Here is a 23,976-nt window from a genome sequence, read left to right as displayed (position 1 = left end):
TTTTATTTATTTTTTATGTATTATTTTTATTTATTTATTTTTATTTTATTATTTTTATTTATATTTATATATATATATTATTTATTTTTATAATATATTTATATTTACATTTACATTTATATTTATATTTATATTTATATTTATATTTATATTTATATTTATATTTATATTTATATTTATATTTATATTTATATTTATATTTATATTTATATTTATATTTATATTTATGAAAGACCTCAGTCACATTGTCAATGTGTTTTTGAGTTTTAAATACATTCTATAGTTAGAATATTAAAAAGAATTTTTATATATTTTATTTATTATTTTTTTTATTTTTTTATGTATTTTTTATTTTATTATTTTTATTTATATTTGTATATATATATATATTTATTTATTATTTATATATTTATGAAAGACCTCAGTCATATTGTCAATGTGTCTTTGAGTTTTAAATACATTCTATAGTTAGAATATTAAAAAGAATTTTTATATATTTTATTATTTGTATTTATTTTTTATGTATTATTTTTATGTATTATTTATATTTATATTTATATTTATATTTATATTTATATTTATATTTATATTTATATTTATATTTATATTTATATTTATATTTATATTTATATAAGCCCTCAGCCATTTATGTTGTACAAAAAAAGCCCTTTATATGTCCTTAATCCTTTTCCGTAAAACCAAAACACATGACGATTATGTGATTCACAGAAAAAGCCGTAAATTCCCCTTCAGGCGTCAATAACTACATTCCCCACATATCACCAGACGTTTAGCAGCGTGACGGGTATTGTAGTCTTACTCTGAGTGAAGCCACCGTATGAGAACGCACATTCAAACCCCATTTCCCAGGGGTCGTTGCGCGGATTTAAAGCGGAAGTGTGGTGCGATTAGCTCTTGGAAGAAGTTGACATGGTTGTTTTCATGTCACTCTAGGGGAGAAGGGGGGGCGGGAAAAAGTTCGGTTTGCCTTTTTTCTTCGGTTCTTTTAGCTAGCTTCTGTCGACGGCGTTTGGAGGCTTTTAACGGTCACAAAAGGCTTCGCAGGTGAAGAGAAAACGAGGTAAACGAGGTAAAGTGGTTTTCTTTTAACATTCTTTTGATTGTTGTAAACGCTGCTAGTTGTGTAAAATTGTTGTGTGGGTTTAATGCTAAGACGGCTAAATGTTAGCTTAACTTGTTGTTGTTGAATAAATGGCGATTTTAGACAACGCTAGGTAGTTGTTGTATTAGAAGCGTTTTAGCTAACACTTGTTGAGCTGTATTTCTTTTGACTACAGATGTCAGTTGACACCAAATTCGTGTTTATTACAACAAGAAGTACATATTAGCTTATTGACATATCATTATTAGCATACTAACGTATTCCGTCCTTGGCTTTCTTCATGAAAGAGGCAAGTTGTCATTGCAGTGTAGTGCAGATCCGACGCATTCAGTGCGGAGCAATGTTTGGCATGCTACCTCCGAGCGCCCCACCCTTGGCCGGTTCACCCTTTTGGTGAGAGACGGGACTAAAACATGAGATGAATAACCGCAGAAGACACAGTGAGCGCCCTTGTCTTCTTAGTCATCGTGGGAGATGGCTTCCTCCATAACAACAAAGGAGCTTTTTTTTTTTTAATGGACGTCCAATCAATTGAGCAAACTGTAAAAGTCAAAGTTTACCATGTCCGCCTTGGTATTGAGTTTATTTATCCAATCTGTAGCTGATATCAAAACCAACACAACACGTGACAACACCCATGGCAAAATTACACCCATATAGTCCCTGCCGCAAGGCATGCTGGGTAGCTCTCCCAACTTGCGCCGTGTTTGTCGCGTTTTTGCTTGATGGTATAAAACATGTGGGGGAGTAAACCTTCACATACAATGTTTTCATTCACAGTTCGTATTATTGTTGTTGTTGTTGTCACAGGACTGCCCAGCATGTCCTGCGGGCACTGTATGTGACTAGCAATTGAGGTTACATGTTACGTTTTACGCTTAGTTTTTGTTGACGTCGGAGCAGCAATAAATATATAAATAGTATAGAAGTCTCACTTATGTGTTAAATTACTCGTTATCCGTGATTTGTTTGTTTCTTTCAGTTTTTTCCTGATTACGGGAGTCGCCATAGCGACCACTTTTGATCCGCATACTAATTTATGTTTGTCATATAGGGTGATAGGAATGTATATGTGACTATAGGGGTGTTATGTCATGTCTAGAGGGTCTCTAAAAATGGTCAACAATTGTCCTCCACAGCTTTTCAGTGCTCTAACCACGAAAAACTACGAAAACAAAAAAATGATTAATGTTGAATCCGATTTCATGGAAATTCATTCAATTATATGTGCACGTTTTATTGAGACGAGCCTTATGCCTTAAATTATTTTCATTTTTTTCCTGATTACGGAGTCGCCACAGCGACCACTTTTGATCCGCATACTGATTTATATTTGTTATATGGGGTGATAGGAGTGTAAATGTTACTATAGGGGTGTTATGTCATGTCTAGAGAGCTCTAATAATCGTCAAAAATTGGTCATCCACAGCTTTTCTGTGCTCTAACTACGAAAATATTCAATTAGTTAATATTGAATGCTATTTCATGGAAATTCACTTGTCTATAACTAATGAGCAGTTTTGTGTCGGTGTCCATTTTTTCTTTTTGGCGCCTAAAAAAAGATGTCTGCACAGAATGTCAGGTGCTTCTGATGTGTTTTGATTGACAGATGTTTGACGTGTGTGTGTCTCCCACAGGGACCAGTAGCTGGGAACAATGGGCAGCGAGCCGGGTCCAGTTCAGATCGTGACGGTGTGCAAGGAGGAGCACTCCTTCACGCTGAACGAGGAGGCGTTGGCACGCGTCCTGTTGGCCCCCGAGGTCCGGGACAAGCACGTGGTGGTTCTGTCGGTGGCCGGGGCCTTCAGGAAGGGCAAGAGCTTCCTGCTTGATTTCATGCTGCGCTACATGCACAGAAAGGTGAGCCACGCTCTCACGCGGGTACGGGGTGGCATTTCGGGGGAGGGAGCACGGAACGGCGGAGAAGACGCACGTTGTTGGGATAAGAATCAAAAAGGCAACAAAAGCTGCAGGCACGTTGCTTGGGTGCCTCTCCCTGCTGCAACATGTCAACTGACGAGTTTGCTGAACAGAAATTGTTTGGCTGTCAGCATCGTCACTTTCTCTTATTGTGTGCGACTCTCGCAGCAATTACCGCCGCGTCGGCTTTGCGTCATCGGACCTGTTGAGTCGCCTCAATCCTTACATGAATGGGGATACGCCATCGTGTCGGAAATGACCCCAACTGGGGGCTCGCCGATCCATTCAGGCAGCAAGTCCATGAAAGTATTTAACATACGATGTATGGATCACGTATTTTGAATTGAACATTTCAGTCATCTTCCTCCTTGGTATACGGTATATATTTCATGTTACCATAGACATTATTCATATAGATTGATATTTTAGTTTATTTTTATTTTTTTATTTTTTTTTTATTTTTTAAAATTAAAATAATTTTAAAATAATTTTTTTCTTGTTGAATTTAACTTTCTCTTGATATTTTTATTTTATTTCAGAAAGTTACAGTTGTTTTTATGAATTTATTTATTAATATATATAATATTATTAATATATATAATATATTAATATTTGTACTTTGTTCCGGTGCATCAGAACCTCATTTTCCAAAAGTTCCAACTTTATTTGTTGTGTTGTTTAATTTAAAAAAAAAATTCCTGTGACATTTTGATTTTATTCTTATGAAATTACCACACATTTTTCAGTTTTTAAAAAAAAATTCTTGTTAAATTCTAGTTTTAGAATGTGCCATGAGACGATAACAATATTACATAAATAATACAAATACAAAGAACTTAAATAAAAAGGTAGAACAATATTACATAAATAATACAAATACAAAGAACTTAAATAAAAAGGTAGAAAATAATAAGACTTAAATGAAAATGTAAAATAAAATAAAAATGACTTAAATAAAAAAAATTAAAAAGCCGAAAAGTAACTTCAATAGAAATGTAAATGAATTAAATAAAAAATATAAATTAAAAAAAAATGACTGAAATACAAATTTAAATGAAGTTTATTGGAAATGTGGGTGCCAGGTTGAGACCATTGGAGACCATCGGGTGTCCTCCACGCTGATGTTTGGGACGGATAAACGCCAAGTGTAATTGCTGACACCCGGAGGAAGGGATCGTGTTTGAGTTGCTCACGGATAAACGTGACGTACTTGAAGTAGACCGTGATCCGAGTGACTGCAGATTATTCATGTCGCTTCACCGTACGTCCTCGTCATCGTGCTCCTGCAGGACGACAGGAACTGGCTGGGTCAGGATGACGAGCCGCTCACTGGATTTTCTTGGAGAGGCGGTTCGGAGCCGGAGACGACGGGCATCCAGATTTGGAGCGAGGTCTTCCCCATCCAAAAGAGCGACGGAACAGAGGTATTCATACACAACATGACAATAACGGCAGCCATTTTACAAGAATTGTTCCTGCGTGTCCTCCTCCAGGTGGCGGTGGTGCTGATGGACACCCAGGGAGCGTTTGACAACCAGTCCACGGTCAAAGACTGTGCCACCATCTTCGCCCTCAGCACCATGACCAGCTCCGTTCAGGTGCCGTGACATCGTGCATACGCAGGTCATAGGTCATCACGTACTAAACCGAATGATGACAAGTCTTACTTGGTCTGTGTTTGTAGATCTACAATTTATCTCAGAACATCCAAGAAGACGATCTGCAGCAGCTGCAGGTCTGTTCCTGTTGCTTCTTGCAACCTTTCCTGTTCGTCTTTTTGGCGGATCACAAAAGTCAGTACACTCTTTTCAAGGGAAAATACTGTAATATTTGCAAAACCTGCCCTGGAGATGCACAGTATATGAATGAATGTAGTAGACATTCAAAAAAAATACAAAAAACAAATAAGGAACAAGAACCGGGATATAACTTTTTCCCACTTTTGGACAGATTTAGTAGACATACTCAATTATTTTAGGCCACCATTAAATGTACACAAGTACACACAATCTACACTGCAAAACCAGTGTACGGTGATCAATGATATAATAATCATTATTATATTATTCATTAGCCTATTATTATTACTATCATCATTATTCTTATTTTTAGTAGTAGGCTAGTATTAGCCTGCTTATTGGCTTGCTTATTAGCCTGCTTTTGCTCTATTATATGAAATTTATCAGAGATTTTGTTTGAAAAAAAAAAATCAATAAAAAATCAATAAACAATATCAAATTATTTAGAAGGGCTTACGAACATTTTAGGGGGCCTGCGGATAATATTTGGACTGTATTATTCTACAGTTCTACTTTAAACTATACTTGAACTATACATAATTTCCCTCAAATTGCAGCTTTATTGTTTGTTTACTGTTGAAAAATATTACTATAATATTACTATAATACTATTATGATTTTATTTTCCTAATAAGAAAATAATATTAATTATAATAATATTTTTAAATTTGTAAAAATGAAATTAATTATTTTGGGGCTTTTTTTAAAAATAAGTTTTCTTGTTTAATTTTATATTAAAATGTGCTGAGGGCCAATCTTCACTCTCATAATATTTTGACTTTCATATTGTAAAATTATACTTTTTCATTTCTTCGTTTTCTCTTAATATTATGACTTATTATGACTGTTTTTTTTTTTTTTCATTTTTGTCAAATCGTTGCTTTTTTGCCCCCATTTTTGCTGCTGTTGTTTTCAGTGTTAAGTGTTAAAAAAATGGCGGGGGCAATAAAAAATGGGTTGTAAATGTCCCCCCACCCCGGTATGACCGCAGTTTGGACCTCTGTGGTTTAGACAGGAGGCCATGTGATTTAAATTGGTAGTAAATCTGTACTTCTGTGGTATGTTAGATACTATACCTTTAAAGATATTATAGCAGTGAAGTATTTGTATTATTTATATTTACCGTATGTATCATCTTCACAGCTCTTCACGGAGTACGGACGCCTCGCCTTGGATGAAATCTTCCTGAAGCCCTTTCAGGTAAAATGGTTCCCCGCAAAGAAGAACATTTGGGTTTTTCTGTTTTTTCTGTTTTTGGATAAACAATTGTTCCCTTTTTCTCCCAACTCTGCAGTCCTTGATGTTCCTGATCCGTGATTGGAGCTTTCCCTATGAGTACACGTACGGCTTCATCGGAGGCAATGAATTCCTGGATAAACGGCTCCAGGTACGTCAGTACTGTTCGGAATGGAATGTTTTCCGATGCAAGTATGTCGCAATGATTCCGAAACAGACTGGAAAATACTCCATCCCTACGCAAGTGTGCTCCTGTTCGGAAGCGGCACACCAGGCGTCGGGACAGACGCGCATATTTGATTCATTGGTTGTCGGTTGAGATCCGATTCTTGTTGAGACGTGAACCTTTTTAAAGGTGAAGGAGCAGCAACACGAGGAGCTGCAAACGGTGAGGGAGCACATCCACTCCTGCTTCACCAACATCTCCTGCTTCCTGCTGCCCCACCCGGGCTTGAAGGTCGCCACCAGCCCGTCTTTCCAGGGACAACTCAGCGGTGAGCTCCCCCCCCCCCCCCGCCTTCGGGCGCCGTCCCACGCCACGCGCATCATAATAACGCTCATTTCCGTCAGCCGTGGCGCCCGAGTTCAAGGAGCAACTGAAGGTGCTGATCCCAAACCTGCTGTATCCCGACAACCTGGCCGTGAAGGAAATAAACGGCAATAAAGTCACCTGCCGGGGCCTGCTGGAGTTTTTCAAGGTAACGCCCCCCCTCGCCGCTCACGGTTTGAAAAGCAGCTCGTCACATGTGAAATGTCTGCCGTCAGGCTTACATCAAGATCTACCAGGGAGAAGACCTGCCCGAGCCCAAGAGTATGCTCATGGTATGTGCCGGAGTATCCGCAAGAGTTTTTCTTTGGAATATTATAAATGTTATTTTATGTTAATGTTAATATTATAAATGTGATTGTGTGTCTCGCAAGGCGACAGCAGAGGCCAACAACCTGGCAGCCGTGGCGGCAAGCAAGGATCAGTATTACAAGAACATGGAGAAGGTTGGTTCTCGGGGGTTGGGCTCATAGTCGAATCTTAACGGGGGTCACACACACACACACACACACGAGAGACGACCACGGGCCCGATTATCGCCAAGCCACACAGCTATTGGAGATTTCTTAAAGGGTAAATAAAAGCGGCGGCCACAGTAAACATATTATATAAATTTACGTTATGTTAGATTCCCAACATCCACTATTAACAAGCCTGCACCATCATACACGTTATACGCCCGAATATGACAGCCAATCAAAACCGTGGAAGACTGTATGTGAGCACGCCGCTCGCTGCGTTGGCGATGAGTTTCGAGTTCCAAATACGTCCAAACTGCGTGCTTGCTTGGCGTGCCGCTATAAAAGCCAAAGCTAGTCCGCACTAATGATTAAAAATTGTTATGATTATTATTTATTCATTCATTCATTTTCTACCGCTTTTTCCTCACGAGGGTCGCGGGGGGTGCTGGAGCCTATCCCAGCTGTCTTCGGGCGTAAGGCGGGGTACACCCTAGACCAGGGGTCAGCAACCCGCGGCTCCAGAGCCGCATGTGGCTCTCCAGCCTCTTTGTTGCGGCTCCCTTTGCAATGCTTGAATATTTTTTAGCACCCGTGTGGTGAAAATGCACGTCTTTGTTATGAGTTTACAAAAATCCAACTTTGTGTGAGACCATGAATGCATCCTGACTGAGTTCTGACTGGTGACTGAATGAGCAGACAGGATGCTATCCAGTTCTCTCTGACAGGTTAACATGAAGGGAAATGAGTAATACTTTGAGTTATTTGAGTTATTAATTATTATTAATGAGTTATTTGACGATTCTAAAAAATAAATTAGAGCTCATTTAAAAACAAAAGTTTATCTCCAGTACTAGCAAGAGTACTCCAACTCGTCTTTTTTTTTTTTCCCTCCAATGTTGTTTTAAACATACAACGTTTTGCGGCTCCAGGCTATTTTTCTTTAGTGGGCAAGTGGGTGAAATGGCTCTTTTCATAGTAAAGGTTGCCGACCCCTGCTCTAGACTGATCGCCAGCCAATCACAGGGCACATATAGACAAACAACCATTCACACTCACATTCATACCTATGGACAATTTGGAGTGGCTAATTAACCTAGCATGTTTTTGGAATGTGGGAGGAAACCGGAGTACCCGGAGAAAACCCACGCATGCACGGGGAGAACATGCAAACTCCACGCAGAGATGCCCGAGGGTGGAATTGAACCCTGGTCTCCTAGCTGTGAGGTCTGCGTGCTTATTATTTATTCAAAATTATTTAGATTATTTGTACAAATTACTGTTTATGCTTTACATTGTTGTTCATATTTGTCATCTATTCTCAACATTATTATTATTATTATTATAATTTATTATTATTTATCTTCTTTTGTCTCTGGTATTATACTGGAGCCAGGCAACGACATTTCATCGGCAATTTCACAGCTGTGTTAATGACAATAAAGGAAGTCTATCTATGATTTACCATATTTATATTAAGTATTAAGTATATTAAGTGCTCCTAAATGACTTTTGTACAAATACTTCATTTTAAGGGTGTACCAGTAGTTATTATAATGTAATAATGATAAATCTAATAACATTAAAATAAGCTCTGATCACCGATAATTAAAATAAAACCCTCCCAATAAGGTGAGATTACCCTTAATGTGCAGGTGAGCAAATCAAGCGCTCCATTTTCCTTCCTGTGATGTGAACAGCTCGCTAACAAACAAACATTCACTTTTGTGTGCTACTCTTTGCTTCCCGCCAGATGTGTGGCGGAGACCTGCCCTACGTGGCTCCGGAATCCCTGGAGGAGAAGCATCACTTCTTCTTCAAGGAGGCTCTCCACAGCTTCTCCTCCACCAAGAAGATGGGCGGCCAGGAGTTCTGTGACCGCTACCAAGCCCAGCTGGAGAAGGAGCTGGAGGAAATGTGGGAGTCGTTTGCCAAGCACAACGAGGTGAGAGACGCCGCTCTGTATTGTTTATACTGACGAGAAAATGCATGTTTAAAAAACATTTTGTTTGCCCCCCCCCCCCCCCCCCCCCCCCCCCCACAAGTCCAAGAACCTGTTCAGCGCCTTCCGCACGCCAGCGGTGCTCTTCGTGCTGGTGTGCTTCCTCTACGTGTTGTCGGGTGTGCTGTTCTTCATCGGCCTGACCACCTTCGCCCTGGTGTGCGACTGCGTTCTGGGCGTGGTCATGATGGCCATGCTGACCTGGGGCTTCATTCGCTACACCGGCCGCTACCAGCATGTGGGCGGCGCCATCGACCAGGCCGCCGGCGTCGTCTTGGAGCAGGTGAGGCTGAAGCTGTGGATTATCGCAGTGGAGTGACGTCCCTAGAAAAGAGTTGAAGTCATTATGGTGTAATTCCACATTTTAGCCACTAGATGGTGCTAATGCTGTTATCCAGAATTCACGCTAATGGTGGATTTCCTGCTGCATTGGGAGGTTGCATCCTGGGTGTGTGTTTTCAGAGCCTGTTATCATCATCATCATTTGAGACCTTGCAACAGTGGTGGTGGTGTTTCTCATCCTTTTACTCGACTACTAAAACTGATAAAAAAAACAGCACAAATTATTATTTTTCTCCACTTTTAGATCTCACAATAACTTCAGTTATACTAAAAAAAATATCAAACCTCTCCATGTTGGTATTATTTTAACCCTCTAAATGCCCATTTGCTTCAATGATGTCACCGTTTGTGCTGAGTCATAAACACCCTCTAATTTCAGGGTTTCATTTTGTCCAATTTGACATATTTACTATTTAGAGCACATCTACAGGAAGTCATTACCACCATCACAATGAACAGCAGATAAAATATGTTTTTAAATATGTCACTACTTGATGTCCACTCTCATTTTAAACAGTAAAAATGACAAATTGTACTCATTTGAAACAAAATGAAACCCTGAAATGAGGAAATGCGTGTTTCTGTTATGAAGAATGGTGCTTGTGATGGAGGTCTGTGGGACTTATGAAAGCATCAAAATGTTATTATATGGAAGAAAAAAATAACAAAAACAGTGACGTCATTAAATCAAATTGGCATTTGGAGGGTTAAAATAAATACACAAATATTTACATTTTTTTATTCCAATTCAATTTGATCTGGGAACACATTTTAATTTTGAATATTGTGATAACATTAATGGGTTATATTTATAGCAAGGTATCCGAAGTGAATCCATTATTCAGTCACACACTGGTGGTCATCTATATCTGTAGATAGATGTGGAGGCAAGGTGGTGGAAGTGTCTTGCCCAGGGGCACAACAACAGTGACTTTCATGAACGCGAAGATCTTGGTAAAATCACGCCATACGGAGTTACGCAACCTTTTTTTATACAAACCAAAAAGGGTTCGAAGAGAGGTTTCTCACAATATGAGGACACCACAAACCTTGGAAGCTTTTTTCACATTTTGGCTCTTTCTGTCCTCAGGCCACCGTGGTGTTGAACAAGTCCAAAGGGCAGAGCGTCCCTCACGTGAAGAAATCCAGTTAGACGGACCTGCGGGGCTTCGTGATCTGGACCTCAGCACACCACAGCCCAGCAAAGGAGCCCACAGTCAGCACTAAAAGCCTTATCATTCCACACGCGACATGCAGCTCAACAAGCACACACACACACACGGACACAACGGAAAGATGTTCCCAAAAAAAGCCAGCATCTGTCTATATGTGCACGGGAGCGAGGTCTTATTACTACAGGACTATTTTGGTGACACCGCCACGTTACGAGCCGGGAGAAGTGTTCATTTAGCTTTTAATTACCGAAGACGGTTTCTTTTGGGATGCAAAAATCTTAGCCAATACCAAAACATGCTTGCTTTAAAGCGAATAACGTGGGAGATATTCCTCAGCGGCTCTTTTTTTTTTTTTTTTTTTGACTTTGTGCCTTAAAGCATTCCACTCTTGTGAGATTTAACATTCCCTGTCATTTTCTACACGTTGATTCGCATTGTCGTAGCAAGGAGAACATTATGCACTTTCTGTCTCCAGGTTGGAGAAACCACATGAGAATATAGTCGTGTACTCCAAAGTCTTTGTTGACCATTCCCTCGACGGGAACACGTTACTTACAAAACACTAGATTGTCTTTTTAGATCCGTTATTTATAGGAACGTGTTTACAACCCCAAAGATTATATTGATTAATGTTCCTTATATAACGCAAATCATCAAATAGCATCCAAAGACTTATCTTGGCGTTTTTGGTTGGCGGCCTCTTTTTGAATTCTATTACTCTCTGTTGGTTGGTCTCCATGCATAATATTGTGACTGCAGATTTCGACCTGTAGTCGTTTTGCATGCAACAGTCTCAGGATTGGCAGTAAAAACCGTTAGCAACACTGCACCGCTAGAAGTGTTGAACGCAAACATCGACAGCAGAGATGGTTGTCATGGAATAAACACTTGGACGATTCCCAACTTTTTCCACTGACATGTCTTTGTTTTTTATTCTATCGATTTGGTCAAATGCAACTGTGTGATGAGGAGATTCCCAAAAATAGTGGAACGTTCCCGTCGAAATGATTGTTGCATTAGGTCCTTAAAAGCAGCCTTGACGGTTTTTGACTATTCCTGCTGTCTGTCTTTAATAGCCGTTAAGTGTAAAGAGGATCTTTGACTACTGTTTTTGTACTACATTCTTAAAAACAGCAGTGCTCCTGTATAGAGAATATTTGCAGCAGCAGAGCACTTCTGTACATAGACGATCTTTGACTGCAGCGCTTCTGCCGCTAAGGGTTTTTATAAAAGAGCCTTAAAGCAGCAGCACTGTAATGTAAAGCGTCTTTGTACCATTGAACACATTGTTTACGCTTTAATGTATTAGTCAGTGAAGCTTGCATTGACAAATACAAAACAACGAGGGTCCTTAGCATTCTTAACATATATAAAACATGCACGGTATGTTGAGGGCGTGGTCTCCACAAAGCGAACAATGAGCTAATGCTTCTGTTACAAACTTAATCATTTTAGTGTCGAGTAGAGAAATACAACAGACATTATTAGTAGTGTGTTGTTATTTGTGTCGAAAAGAGTGCTTTGTGTTTCCCCTTTAATGGAATGTAGGTCGCCATGACGTTTCTTTTCTGAAGTGGCCATCTTGACTCCGGCTTGCCCTCACGGTGGCACGCTTGTCCCTTTTTAAAAGGCTGGAAAAGAAATGTCGAGTCATCGTCGTTATCCTTTCGTTTTCCGCCGTTCGAACAAAACATCCCATGATGCCTCTCGTCTATGGCCGCCCTCTCTTAATACGTGTGTGTCTGTGTTGTCTTTTTCCTCTCCCCGCAGCGCGACGCCGTAAAAATGTCCGCCATGGCCATTTTTTGGTGTTCCTTCTTTCCTTATATGGCAATGAGCGTCGCGAGGCCCGACCCCTCCTCGCGCGCCGAGCAAAGCGCGTGCACTGACCAACGTTCACTTCCTTATTTGGAAGTGAGTTCAACACAGCCCGCAGAGAGGGAGAGAGGGAAAGAGGGAAAGGGATGGATAGGGATGGATGGTGGTCAAATTAACGCCTCCTTTCCACTGGATTGTGTCTGTTTTATTCACTGTAATGCAGCTAGCTAGTCGATTTGGTTAAGCCCATCTTTGCCGTACTTTAACAGTTAACAGGGAAGCGCGTTGGGAAAATTACACGTATTTTGGCAGCCATGTTGGTCCAGGCATGAAAAGCAGAAAATGATAGCGGAAACAAAGCAAAGCAATATTTAAAATGCTTATATAGCTAATTATGTGCTATTTTTTTATTAGTATTGTGGTGTGTTAATTAGAAAAAATATTTATTGGTGAAGCAACAGAAAATAAGTAGACTATCGTTTTTATTTGTCAACCAACAAAGAATATAAATTAATTCGAGCAAGTCAAATAAAAACAATCATTTCTGTTTACAACTAAACACTCAGTTTATGGACTCGTATAATGTAACAAAGTAAACATTAGCGGTTTTCTATAAAAAATAAAAAAAAAATAAAAACCTCAAGGGCGCGCTCCCACTCGTGCACGTTCCTCGTACACTGCACAGTAGGCGCGTGCACATGACACGCGCGTTCGCGTGACGTATCCACAGAGCGGGTGAGAGAGAGAGAGCAAAGTATTCATCATCAGTGTGCCCATTCAATTTGTGTCCAGACGCTGACCAACTCACAGCTACAACAATGGTATGTCCTTTTGTACTGCATTCAACGGGCTTTTTTAGTCAACAAAACCTAGGTTTACATCTTTTTGGCATATTTCTGTTTCAACGTGTCCCCCTTTTTTCAACATAATAGCCGTCTATAGTGCCCATACATAGATCAGCCTGTGTTAGCTAGTCCTCCATCTCCACTTCTTCCAACACAACCTGTTTTATAAATGCCGTTTTTCATTCATTATATGTTCCGTTATAATTAGAGATTTAAAAAAAATAATAATAATCGACGTCCAGTTCGAACACGGCCTGAACGACTGGCGCCATTTCGTTCATTTTCGCTATTCGCCCACATACAACGGCGGCTTTTATGTGCGTCTTTGTTAAAAAAATGACTTGGAAAAAAAAAAATTCGCTCCGTTGTCATGACTATGCTTCCTTATCCGTGTCCAAGCGTCGTGTTTCCGTTATTTCCCCCCGCATACTTCGCCGTTGTTCGCACTTAAATAAGAGTGTCGGCTGGCAGGTGCAGCGTCCGCCTCGGGGCTACGTAGCTAACGGTATTGTTAGCCTAGCTTAGCCTAGCTTAACCAGCTAGCTTGCCGACACAGAAAATGACATCCATTATGGCTGCGTTAGCTGTGATTTTTTTTCTACTCTTCTTTGTCTCCTTTTGACGCTATTTCACACCTTCACTTCGGAAATTTTTGAGCAAAATATTTATATTGGTACAAATTTAGCAGAATTATGATAATGGGTGTTTTGTACCAAGAAATGCTTGTAATGATACTTATTGCCTTATATAGGAAGCTAACGGACACATGTGCTGCATTCACGGCCCCACCCTGAATTTGGTGCATCTTCTTGTCCACAATGGAGCCCAGTGATAACAAAGGCACCTTTTTTCGGTGTAGTCACGCCGGTCTCCACTTGTCATGTGAGGTTTTTGCCACGTATTTTGGGTCAGGTCTAACATGAACCGAGTTATTAACGTTATGTAACCCACCCCCTCCTCCCCGGTGAGGCAGGAGTTGCATCCGCTAGTGGAGGAAAAGCTAACGGGGCCGCCGTGTCCGGATCCTCGGTGCATGGCTGCTGCCTGCTGCATCTTCTTCTTCTTTTGTTGCGCATCTCATTTGTGGCCCTGCCTGCCTTTTTTTTTTTTTTTTTTTTTTTTTTTTTTTGCACGTCACGGCAACAGCAGAGAGGAATTACGCTGCACTTTCTGCATCATAAAGCTGCACTGGGAATTTTTATATTATGCACATAATATTATTTAAATCACTTCTAGGGGCTTTTTTTTAGATCCGCTCTGGATCTATTCCTTGGAATTCAAATATGAGGCTGTAAAAAAAGTGCATCTGGGGTTTGAACCTTGCCTCCTCCATGCAAGGAGGTAAGAGATTAGATAAGATTAGAATGGAAATCAAGGCATGGCGGCTGGATTGCAGCTGCCGGAAAACAAAAACGGCCTTGTGTGGTGGTGGTGTTGGTGGTGGTGGTGGGGGGGGGGGGGGGGGGGGGGTGATGGGGGGGGGTGATGGGGTGATGACTTTTCTTCATAGATCGTCAAACACATTTACAAGGTCAGTTAACGTGCGGCTTCAGAGTTGTTTCCGTGTAATAAAAGCGCACTTGATTTGCAAACAGCAACAGTTAGCCACTTAGCGCTAACCCTCTGAGACCTCTCCTCCGCACTGTACACGTTTAATAATTTAATAATAGATTAATAGGGCCTGACAGGAAATTGATCAAAACACGGAACTGTATCTCTGCGCGATATTTTTAGGAAATCAATATGAGGATTAAAGTTACAGTATGGAACTTAATGTACTAAATTACGTGACAAGATTTCTTGTTCCCTTCTAAAAATAAAATACCCTGCCATGTGATAATTAATAAATCATGTATTGATGATTAATTACTAAATGAAAATAAACTTTTTCCCACCCGGGAAAAAAACTACACATCAAGATTTTGTTCCATTTAGTGGATGCAAACATTCACAAAGTCATGGCTCTTTAATAAGGCAGCATTTCAAGAAATGCTGCAAATGTGGAAGATGACATATTAAAAGAAAAATTTAAGATAATATATTATTATTTATTATAATATTAGTGGTTTAATTGGTCTCAAAACATGTTGACCCTAATATTGTTCAGTGTCAATTTGCGGGAAATTAAATTTAAATAAAGGTTAAATAAAGTTATAGCTAACTAAATATTCCCAATTCCTTCCGAAAAGTCGGACAAAAGCACAAACGTATGAAAACCCAGGGAATTTTTCCCATAAATTCATCCATACATCCATTTTTTATATCGCTTATCCCCATTAGGTTTGCAGGGGGTATGCTGGAGCCTATCCCAGCTGTTTTCGGGGCGAGAGGCAGGGTCCACCCTGGACTGGTGGGCAGCCAATCACAGTGCACATATAGACAAACAACCATTCACACTCACATTCATACCTATGGACATAATAATAATTTTCTAGAACCGTTTCATTCAGTTGCGTTTATTTTGAACATCTTTCTTTGGCCCCATGGCGGGTTATTTCTCCATTTAGCCGTATAGTAATATACAGTGCAGGCTGAAGCGGTGAAGTTGTGACTATTAAGTGTGAAATACTCTGTTATTACAAATATTTGTTTTCTTTATTAGCAGCGGAATAAATAGTATCAGGATGTGAAACACAGAAAGGGAAACTTTGCTTCTTCCTGCTGCTTTTCAGACACGCTGAAAGGGTGCAAAGGTGGCGTTAATGGAGGGCGTTTTGACGAGTACAAACGGGTGGGAGACGTGGCGGACGGGGGTTGCGTGCTGGTTAATGATTACACACGCCGGCACCGCCGCGTGGTTCATCCCCACTTCACGCCCAAAGCAAACATGGCGTCACGGCAATGTCGGGAGACCTTTTCTTGTCCTTCCTGCCCCGTTTCCTTTTCCTTTGTCCATTTTCTTTACCCTCCCCCATTGACACATTGACGTTTCTCTTCCACTCTGCTCTCTCTCGCTCTCTCTCTCTCTACCCCCCCCCCCCTCCCGCCCCCGCCCCCTCATGAGATTGCATTTGGCTGTGATGAATTGGCTTAAAGAAAGTCAGCAGACAGCCCCGCAGAGTGGGCGACCTGATGGAGCAGATGTGACCTGTCGGTGACACGACAGTAGCGCCATTGTGGCGTGTGCGTGAACCCTGCACAGCGCCGCACGGTCACCGGCGGCGAGCAACAACCGGAAGCACGGCTGCAACTCCAACAATTAGGACGCGTGCACGAGTGTGGGCGCAACACGGGGGGAGCCGTGGAAGACATGTAAACATGTACGGGTTCAAGCGGGGATGCATTCCGACCGCCACCTTCGCCTTCCTCGGCTTTGCACTAAGTATTTATTTCATGTGCAGGGCGATGCCCCTCCCTGCCCACTCACTGACTTTTTTTTTCCCACAGTCCTACTGTGGATCTGTGGAAACATCACATGCAGTCAGATGGGGTTTCACTTCAAGTCCTGGTCATGGCCGCCTTTTTTACATTTAAGCTGTTGTGGTTTACCCACAGCACACAGCGTTACTTGAAGTCATCCACCCCAGCACACAGCGTTACTTGAAGTCAGGACACAGCGTTACTTGAAGCCATCCACTCCAGGACACAGCGTTACTTGAAGTTAGGACACAGCGTTACTTGAAGTCATCCACCCCAGGACACAGCGTTACTTGAAGTCAGGACACAGCGTTACTTGAAGCCATCCACTCCAGGACACAGCGTTACTTGAAGTTAGGACACAGCGTTACTTGAAGTCATCCACCCCAGGACACAGCGTTACTTGAAGTCAGGACACAGCGTTACTTGAAGCCATCCACTCCAGGACACAGCGTTACTTGAAGTTAGGACACAGCGTTACTTGAAGCCATCCACTCCAGCACACAGCATTACTTGAAGCCAGGACACAGCGTTACTTGAAGTCAGGACACCGTGTTACTTGAAGTCATCCACCCCAGGACACAGCGTTACTTGAAGTCAAGACACAGCGTTACTTGAAGTCAAGACACAGCGTTACTTGAAGCCATGCGTTACTTGAAGCCAGGACACAGTGATACTTGAAGTCATCCACCCCAGGACACAGCGTTACTTGAAGTCATCCACCCCAGGACACAGCGTTACTTGAAGCCAGGACACAGCGTTACTTGAAGCCAGGACACAGCGTTACTTGAAGCTCTGCGTTACTTGAAGTCAGGACACAGTGATACTTGAAGTCAGGACACAGTGTTACTTGAAGCCATGTGTTACTTGAAGCCAGGACACAGTGATACTTGAAGCCAGGACACAGCGTTACTTGAAGCCAAGCGTTACGTGAAGCCAGGACACAGCGTTACTTGAAGTCAGGACACAGCGTTACTTGAAGTCAGGACACAGCGTTACTTGAAGTCAGGACACAGCGTTACTTGAAGTCAGGACACAGCGTTACTTGAAGTCAGGACACAGTGATACTTGAAGTCAGGACAGCGTTACTTGAAGTCAGGACAGCGTTACTTGAAGTCAGGACAGCGTTACTTGAAGTCAGGACAGCGTTACTTGAAGTCAGGACAGCGTTACTTGAAGTCAGGACACAGCGTTACTTGAAGCCAAGCGTTACTTGAAGCCAAGCGTTACTTGAAGCCAGGACACAGCGTTACTTGAAGCCAGGACACAGCGTTACTTGAAGCCAAGCGTTACGTGAAGTCAGGACACAGCGTTACTTGAAGCCAGGACACAGCGTTACTTGAAGCCAGGACACAGCGTTACTTGAAGTCAGGACACAGCGTTACTTGAAGCCAGGACACAGCGTTACTTGAAGCCACGCGTTACGTGAAGCCAGGACACAGCGTTACTTGAAGCTCTGCGTTACTTGAAGTCAGGACAGCGTTACTTGAAGCCATGCCTTACTTGAAGCCAGGACACAGTGATACTTGAAGTCAGGACACAGTGTTACTTGAAGCCATGTGTTACTTGAAGCCAGGACACAGTGATACTTGAAGCCAGGACACAGCGTTACTTGAAGCCAAGCGTTACGTGAAGCCAGGACACAGCGTTACTTGAAGTCAGGACACAGCGTTACTTGAAGTCAGGACACAGCGTTACTTGAAGTCAGGACACAGCGTTACTTGAAGTCAGGACACAGCGTTACTTGAAGTCAGGACACAGTGATACTTGAAGTCAGGACACAGCGTTACTTGAGGTCATCCACCCCAGGACACAGCGTTACTTGAAGTCAGGACAGTGTTACTTGAAGCCATGCCTTAGTTGAAGTCAGGACACAGCGTTACTTGAAGTCAGGACACAGCGTTACTTGAAGCCAGGACACAGCGTTACTTGAAGTCAGGACACAGCGTTACTTGAAGTCAGGACACAGTGATACTTGAAGTCAGGACACAGTGATACTTGAAGTCAGGACACAGTGATACTTGAAGTCAGGACACAGTGATACTTGAAGTCAGGATACAGTGTTACTTGAAGCCATCCACCCGAGGACACAGCGTTACTTGAAGTCATCCACCCAAGGACACAGCGTTACTTGAAGTCAGGACACAGCGTTACTTGAAGCCAGGACACAGCGTTACTTGAAGCCAAGCGTTACTTGAAGCCAGGACACAGCGTTACTTGAAGTCAGGACACAGCGTTACTTGAAGTCAGGACACAGTGATACTTGAAGCCAGGACACAGCGTTACTTGAAGCCAAGCGTTACTTGAAGCTAGGACACAGTGATACTTGAAGTCAGGACACAGCGTTACTTGAAGTCAGGACACAGTGATACTTGAAGCCAGGACACAGCGTTACTTGAAGCCAGGACACAGTGATACTTGAAGTCAGGACACAGCGTTACTTGAAGTCAGGACACAGTGATACTTGAAGCCAGGACACAGCGTTACTTGAAGCCAGGACACAGTGATACTTGAAGCCAGGACACAGCGTTACTTGAAGCCAGGACACAGTGATACTTGAAGTCAGGACACAGCGTTACTTGAAGTCAGGACACAGCGTTACTTGAAGCCACGCGTTACGTGAAGCCAGGACACAGCGTTACTTGAAGCCAGGACACAGTGATACTTGAAGTCAGGACACAGCGTTACTTGAAGCCAAGCGTTACTTGAAGTCAGGACACAGCGTTACTTGAAGCCACGCGTTACGTGAAGCCATGATCCAGGGCGGCCAAGCGCTGGTCTCGGCCACACCTCAGCACTTTCTTCCTGATTTATCACTGACCTCCTGAACTGTGATAGTCACATGCCATCCTCTCTGGGGTGGGGGTGGAGGTGGGGGGGGGGGGGTTGCTGCGAACATTGCAGTTGTTTGCATGCGAGCCAGAAACGGCTAGCGCTGCAGGTATCTATGACTATTGATCCACGGTGAGAGGAACCCTGGAAGTGCAACCTAATCCGTGACGCTCTTTGACTTCCAAGATGTTCTCATTTCAAAAGGAGAGGCTGACTGTTATTATGGAAAATTATATTTTTACATATTTGGCCTAAATTCAACCCTTTCAAGTGTAAAAGTTTCAAAATGAAGTAAAATACAAATACATCGTAAGGCACTAAAAGCCGATGTAGTATTCCACACTGGCCACCAGGTGTCGCCAGTAACACATGCATCAGACCAGATGGACATTATTTTTTTATTGCTGCTTTGAACGATCTCAGAACAGGCACAATAATATCATCATCATCATCATAACAATATTCATAATCCTAATAATAACACGGGCTACTTTAATCCAGCTAATGAACACATTTATTGCGACACACACAAGCACAGGTCTTACTTACTTCTTACATGTCTTATTTTCTCTGATTATATCCACTATATTGTATAAAGGTGAATGTAGGGGTGTTATTTTTTCTCTGGGGGACTCCAATAATGGATGTATAGTCACCTATACACTCATATTAGCCAATATAATACACATTAGAAGTGAAAATAAGACATAAAAAACTTGTTTAGCACCTTCAAAATGTTTTTTTTTAATTGGAGCCCTCTAGACATGAAATAGCACCCCTACATTCACTGTTAAACTCACATTAGCCAATATAATAGACATTATAAGTGAAAATAATACTTAGAAAACTTGTTTACCACCTTCAAAATAAGTTTTTTAACATTAGAGCCCTCTAGACATGACATAGCACCCCTACAGTCACCTTTACACTCATATTAGCCAATATAATAGACATTATACGTGAAAATAATACTTAGAAAACTTGTTTACCATCTTCAAAATAAGTTTTTTTTTTAATCAGAGCCCTCTAGACATGAAATAGCACCCCTACATTCCCTGTTAAACTCACATTAGCCAATATAATAGACATTATAAGTGAAAATAATACTTAGAAAACTTGTTTACCACCTTCAAAATAAGTTTTTTAACATTAGAGCCCTCTAGACATGACATAGCACCCCTACAGTCACCTTTACACTCATATTAGCCAATATAATAGACATTATAAGTGAAAATAAGACATAGAAAACTTGTTTACCACCTTCAAAATATGTTGTTTTTAATTGGAGACCTCTAGACATGAAATAGCACCCCTATAATCACCTTTACACTCATATTAGCCAATATAATAAACATTATTAGTGAAAATAAGACATAGAAAACTTGTTTACCACCTTCAAAATATGTTGTTTTTAATTGGAGACCTCTAGATATGAAATAACACCCCTATAGTCACCTTTATACTCATAATTAGCCAATATAATAAACATTATTAGTGAAAATAAGACATAGAAAACTTGTTTACCACCTTCAAAATATGTTGTTTTTATTTGGAGACCTCTAGACATGAAATAACACCCCTATAATCACCTTTACACTCATATTAGCCAATATAATAGACATTAAAAGTGAAAAGGAGACAAAGAAAACATATTTACCACCTTCAAAATGTTTTTAAACATTATTAGAGCTTTCTAGACAGGAAATAACACCCCTATAGTCACCTATATGATACTTGCTGCAGTGGCTGTCGTCTCCTTCAATGTAAGATTGAATGTTCAGACAAGTATTTTTGGAGGTAATTTGACCGAGACGGTGGAGAAATAATCTAAAGCAAAATGGTGGACATGGAGGATCGTAGTTGAGCATCGCCGTGAATGAAGGTCTCCCTCCCCGTGTGCCGACAGGCCTCCGGTGTGAAGGTGACGGACGAGGTGATTGCCGTGTTCAACGACATGAAGGTGCGCAAGGTGCAGGCCAACGAGGAGGAGAAGAGGATGAGGAAGAAGGCCATCCTCTTCTGCCTGAGCCAAGACCGCAGGAACATCGTGCTGGACGACGGCAAAGAGATCCTGCTGGGCGAAGTGGGAACCACCGTGACGGACCCCTACCAGCACTTTGTCAAGATGCTGCCCGCCGACGACTGCCGCTACGCCCTGTACGACGCCACCTACGAGACCAAAGAGACCAAGAAGGAGGAGCTGGTCTTCATCTTCTGGTGAGGGACTTTGTTGCACCTCATCTCCACTCATGGTTTTTTTATACTTTGTACTCTTTGTGTACTAAAAGTACACGAGTCAAATATATGTCGGCCATCTTTAATCATAAAACATATTAACTGATGATGCACCCCCTTTTCCCAGGGCTCCAGAATGCGCCCCCCTGAAGAGCAAGATGATCTACGCCAGCTCTAAAGATGCTATCAAGAGAAAATTTGAAGGTGGGAAGCTTTAAATTATACATTTTATGCAAATTAGCCCAGGCTGCACGGTGGTCTAGTGGTTAGCGCAGAGACCTCACAGCTAGGAGACCCGAGTTCAATTCCACCCTCTGACATCTCTGTGTGGAGTTTTCTCCGGTTTCCTCCCACATTCCAAAAACATGCTAGGTTAGTTAGCGACTCCAAATTGTCCATATGTATGAATGTGAGTGTGAATGGTTGTTTGTCTATATGTGCCCTGTGATTGGCTGGACCCCGCCTCTCGTCCAAAGACAGCTGGGATAGGCTCCAGCACCCCTCGCGACCCTCGTGAGGATAAGCGGTAGAAAATTAATGAATGAATAAAACGATCCCAGGGCGGCACGGTGGGCGAGTGGTTAGCTCGCAGACCTCACAGCTCGGAGACCCGAGTTCAATTCCACCCTCAACCATCTCTGTGTGGAGTTTTCTCCGGTTTCCTCCCACATTCCAAAAACATGCTAGGTTAGTTAGCGACTCCAAATTGTCCACAGGTACGAATGTGAGTGTGAATGGTTGTTTGTCTATATGTGCCCTGTGATTGGCTGGCCACCAGTCCAGGGTGGTACCCCGCCTCTCGTCCAAAGACAGCTGGGATCGGCTCCAGCACCCCCGCGAACATGAGGATAAGCGGTAGATGAATGAATGAGTAAAATGATCCCCTTCCTCAAAACCTACTTGGTGGCCATTTTTTACACTAAGATGCAGGTGGGCTGCCCCCTAGTGGCGGGTGGCAAGTATAGCTGTCTCTCTGCTGTCTGTTTGTCACGTGATGCTGGAGGATTTCTATTGGACAACAAGCTGCAACGCTCCTTTTTTTTCAAATGATCCGTTATCTTTGTAATGTTGCCGAATGTATCGCTGTGATGTCATAATTCTCTCATATCTGCCCCATAATAATAACCCCCCCATTCTCCGACCCCCCCGTTTCACAGGTATCAAGCACGAGTGGCAGGTGAACGGTTTGGAAGACCTGAAAGACCGGCACACCCTGGCAGAAAAGCTCGGCGGCAATTCAGTAGTCAGCCTGGAGGGATGCCCTATATAAATATTGCCCCCCCCCCAAAAAAAACCCCCCACCCCCTACCACCTCACCCTGTTCCCCTCTGGCTTCATCGGGGGGGCCTGTCAGACACATCTGTGGGGTTTAGCTGTTCATTCCAGTGTGGTTTAAGGGAGAAGGGGCGACCTAAGATATCAGAACCAGCACCATTTGTGGGACTCTCGGGGGAGGGATACTGCGGGGGCGGGTACGGGAGGGGGTGCGGTGACAGTTGAATAAGTGAATCATAATTCCAAAAAAAAAAAATATACAGACTGTCATTCCAAGTTAAGAGAATATGAACAAACACACACACAAGATAAAAATGAAGGATGATGACAAAAACACGGGTGTTTTTTTTTTTTGTTTTTGTTTTGTTTTTGCCATTTTCCATGTGAACACTCGCAAAGACGGGAGACGGGCATGGACAAATTTTTAGTTTTCCAAACATTCTAGTGAAGTTGTGTAACTTGTAGTTGAAGCCAGTCTAGTGGAAACTAATTCATTCTTCATTGCACAAGACGTATCAAACATTCTCTTGGGAAAACGTGGTTTAATATATAATATATTCTTTTTTTTCAACATGCAAAAATTCCAAAACTTGACTTGTTCTTTTCTCTTTTTTTTTTTCCTTTTCTCGTTCAGACAAGAAAGGCATTTGATGTTTATCACACACATTCCTCTTTACCTTTTCAAACCAGGATCTCCTCGTTTTAATAATTCAAACAACATTGTCGGCGTTCTGAAGGTCTTGACTGAGAGTGACGTGTAAATGAAGGACAAGGGGTCAGAGTTCAGACTGAATATTGAATGGTGGATGTTTTGTATCGTCTCCTATCTAATAAAAAGCACTAAACTACTGACTTGTTTTGTTACTCTCTTTTTTTTCGGACGTGTGAAAATGTACTTCAATATTCCAATCTCCTGTCTGCATGTGACGCCATAATCAAACAGAATAGTCAATGGGCATGCGCAGTAAAGCGTAAACATCAACATCACGTGATACCGGCTTCCTTAATTTTT

The 23,976-nt window shown here is 41.9% G+C and overlaps 2 protein-coding genes across 3 annotated transcripts; both read left to right on the top strand.

Moving 5' to 3' along the window:
* The first annotated feature begins 941 nt into the window (after window positions 1-941).
* atl3 (atlastin 3) lies at window positions 942-12,293 on the top strand. 2 transcript variants are annotated; one of them, XM_058060467.1, is made up of 14 exons: window positions 942-1,090; window positions 2,761-2,983; window positions 4,333-4,467; window positions 4,537-4,641; window positions 4,728-4,778; window positions 5,986-6,042; window positions 6,137-6,229; window positions 6,434-6,572; window positions 6,649-6,776; window positions 6,844-6,900; window positions 7,000-7,071; window positions 8,837-9,028; window positions 9,129-9,368; window positions 10,518-12,293. In XM_058060467.1, exons 2-14 carry the CDS (start codon window positions 2,780-2,782, stop codon window positions 10,578-10,580), a joined length of 1,536 nt encoding a protein of 511 aa, XP_057916450.1. In that variant the 5' UTR covers window positions 942-1,090; window positions 2,761-2,779; the 3' UTR covers window positions 10,581-12,293. The 2 variants fall into 2 exon arrangements, with proteins under 2 accessions (XP_057916450.1, XP_057916459.1); XM_058060476.1 differs by having other exon boundaries at window positions 958-1,081.
* A 786-nt stretch (window positions 12,294-13,079) lies between these two features.
* cfl1 (cofilin 1) lies at window positions 13,080-23,816 on the top strand. Its single transcript, XM_058060491.1, has 4 exons — window positions 13,080-13,241; window positions 21,361-21,671; window positions 21,817-21,893; window positions 22,847-23,816. Exons 1-4 carry the CDS (start codon window positions 13,239-13,241, stop codon window positions 22,957-22,959), a joined length of 504 nt encoding a protein of 167 aa, XP_057916474.1. The 5' UTR covers window positions 13,080-13,238; the 3' UTR covers window positions 22,960-23,816.
* The last annotated feature ends 160 nt before the right edge of the window (window positions 23,817-23,976 follow it).

This window comes from Doryrhamphus excisus, chromosome 2 (assembly GCF_030265055.1).
Source record: "Doryrhamphus excisus isolate RoL2022-K1 chromosome 2, RoL_Dexc_1.0, whole genome shotgun sequence".
In the NCBI taxonomy this organism is placed as follows: domain Eukaryota; kingdom Metazoa; phylum Chordata; class Actinopteri; order Syngnathiformes; family Syngnathidae; genus Doryrhamphus; species Doryrhamphus excisus.
This window is presented reverse-complemented; position numbering and strand designations above follow the sequence as displayed.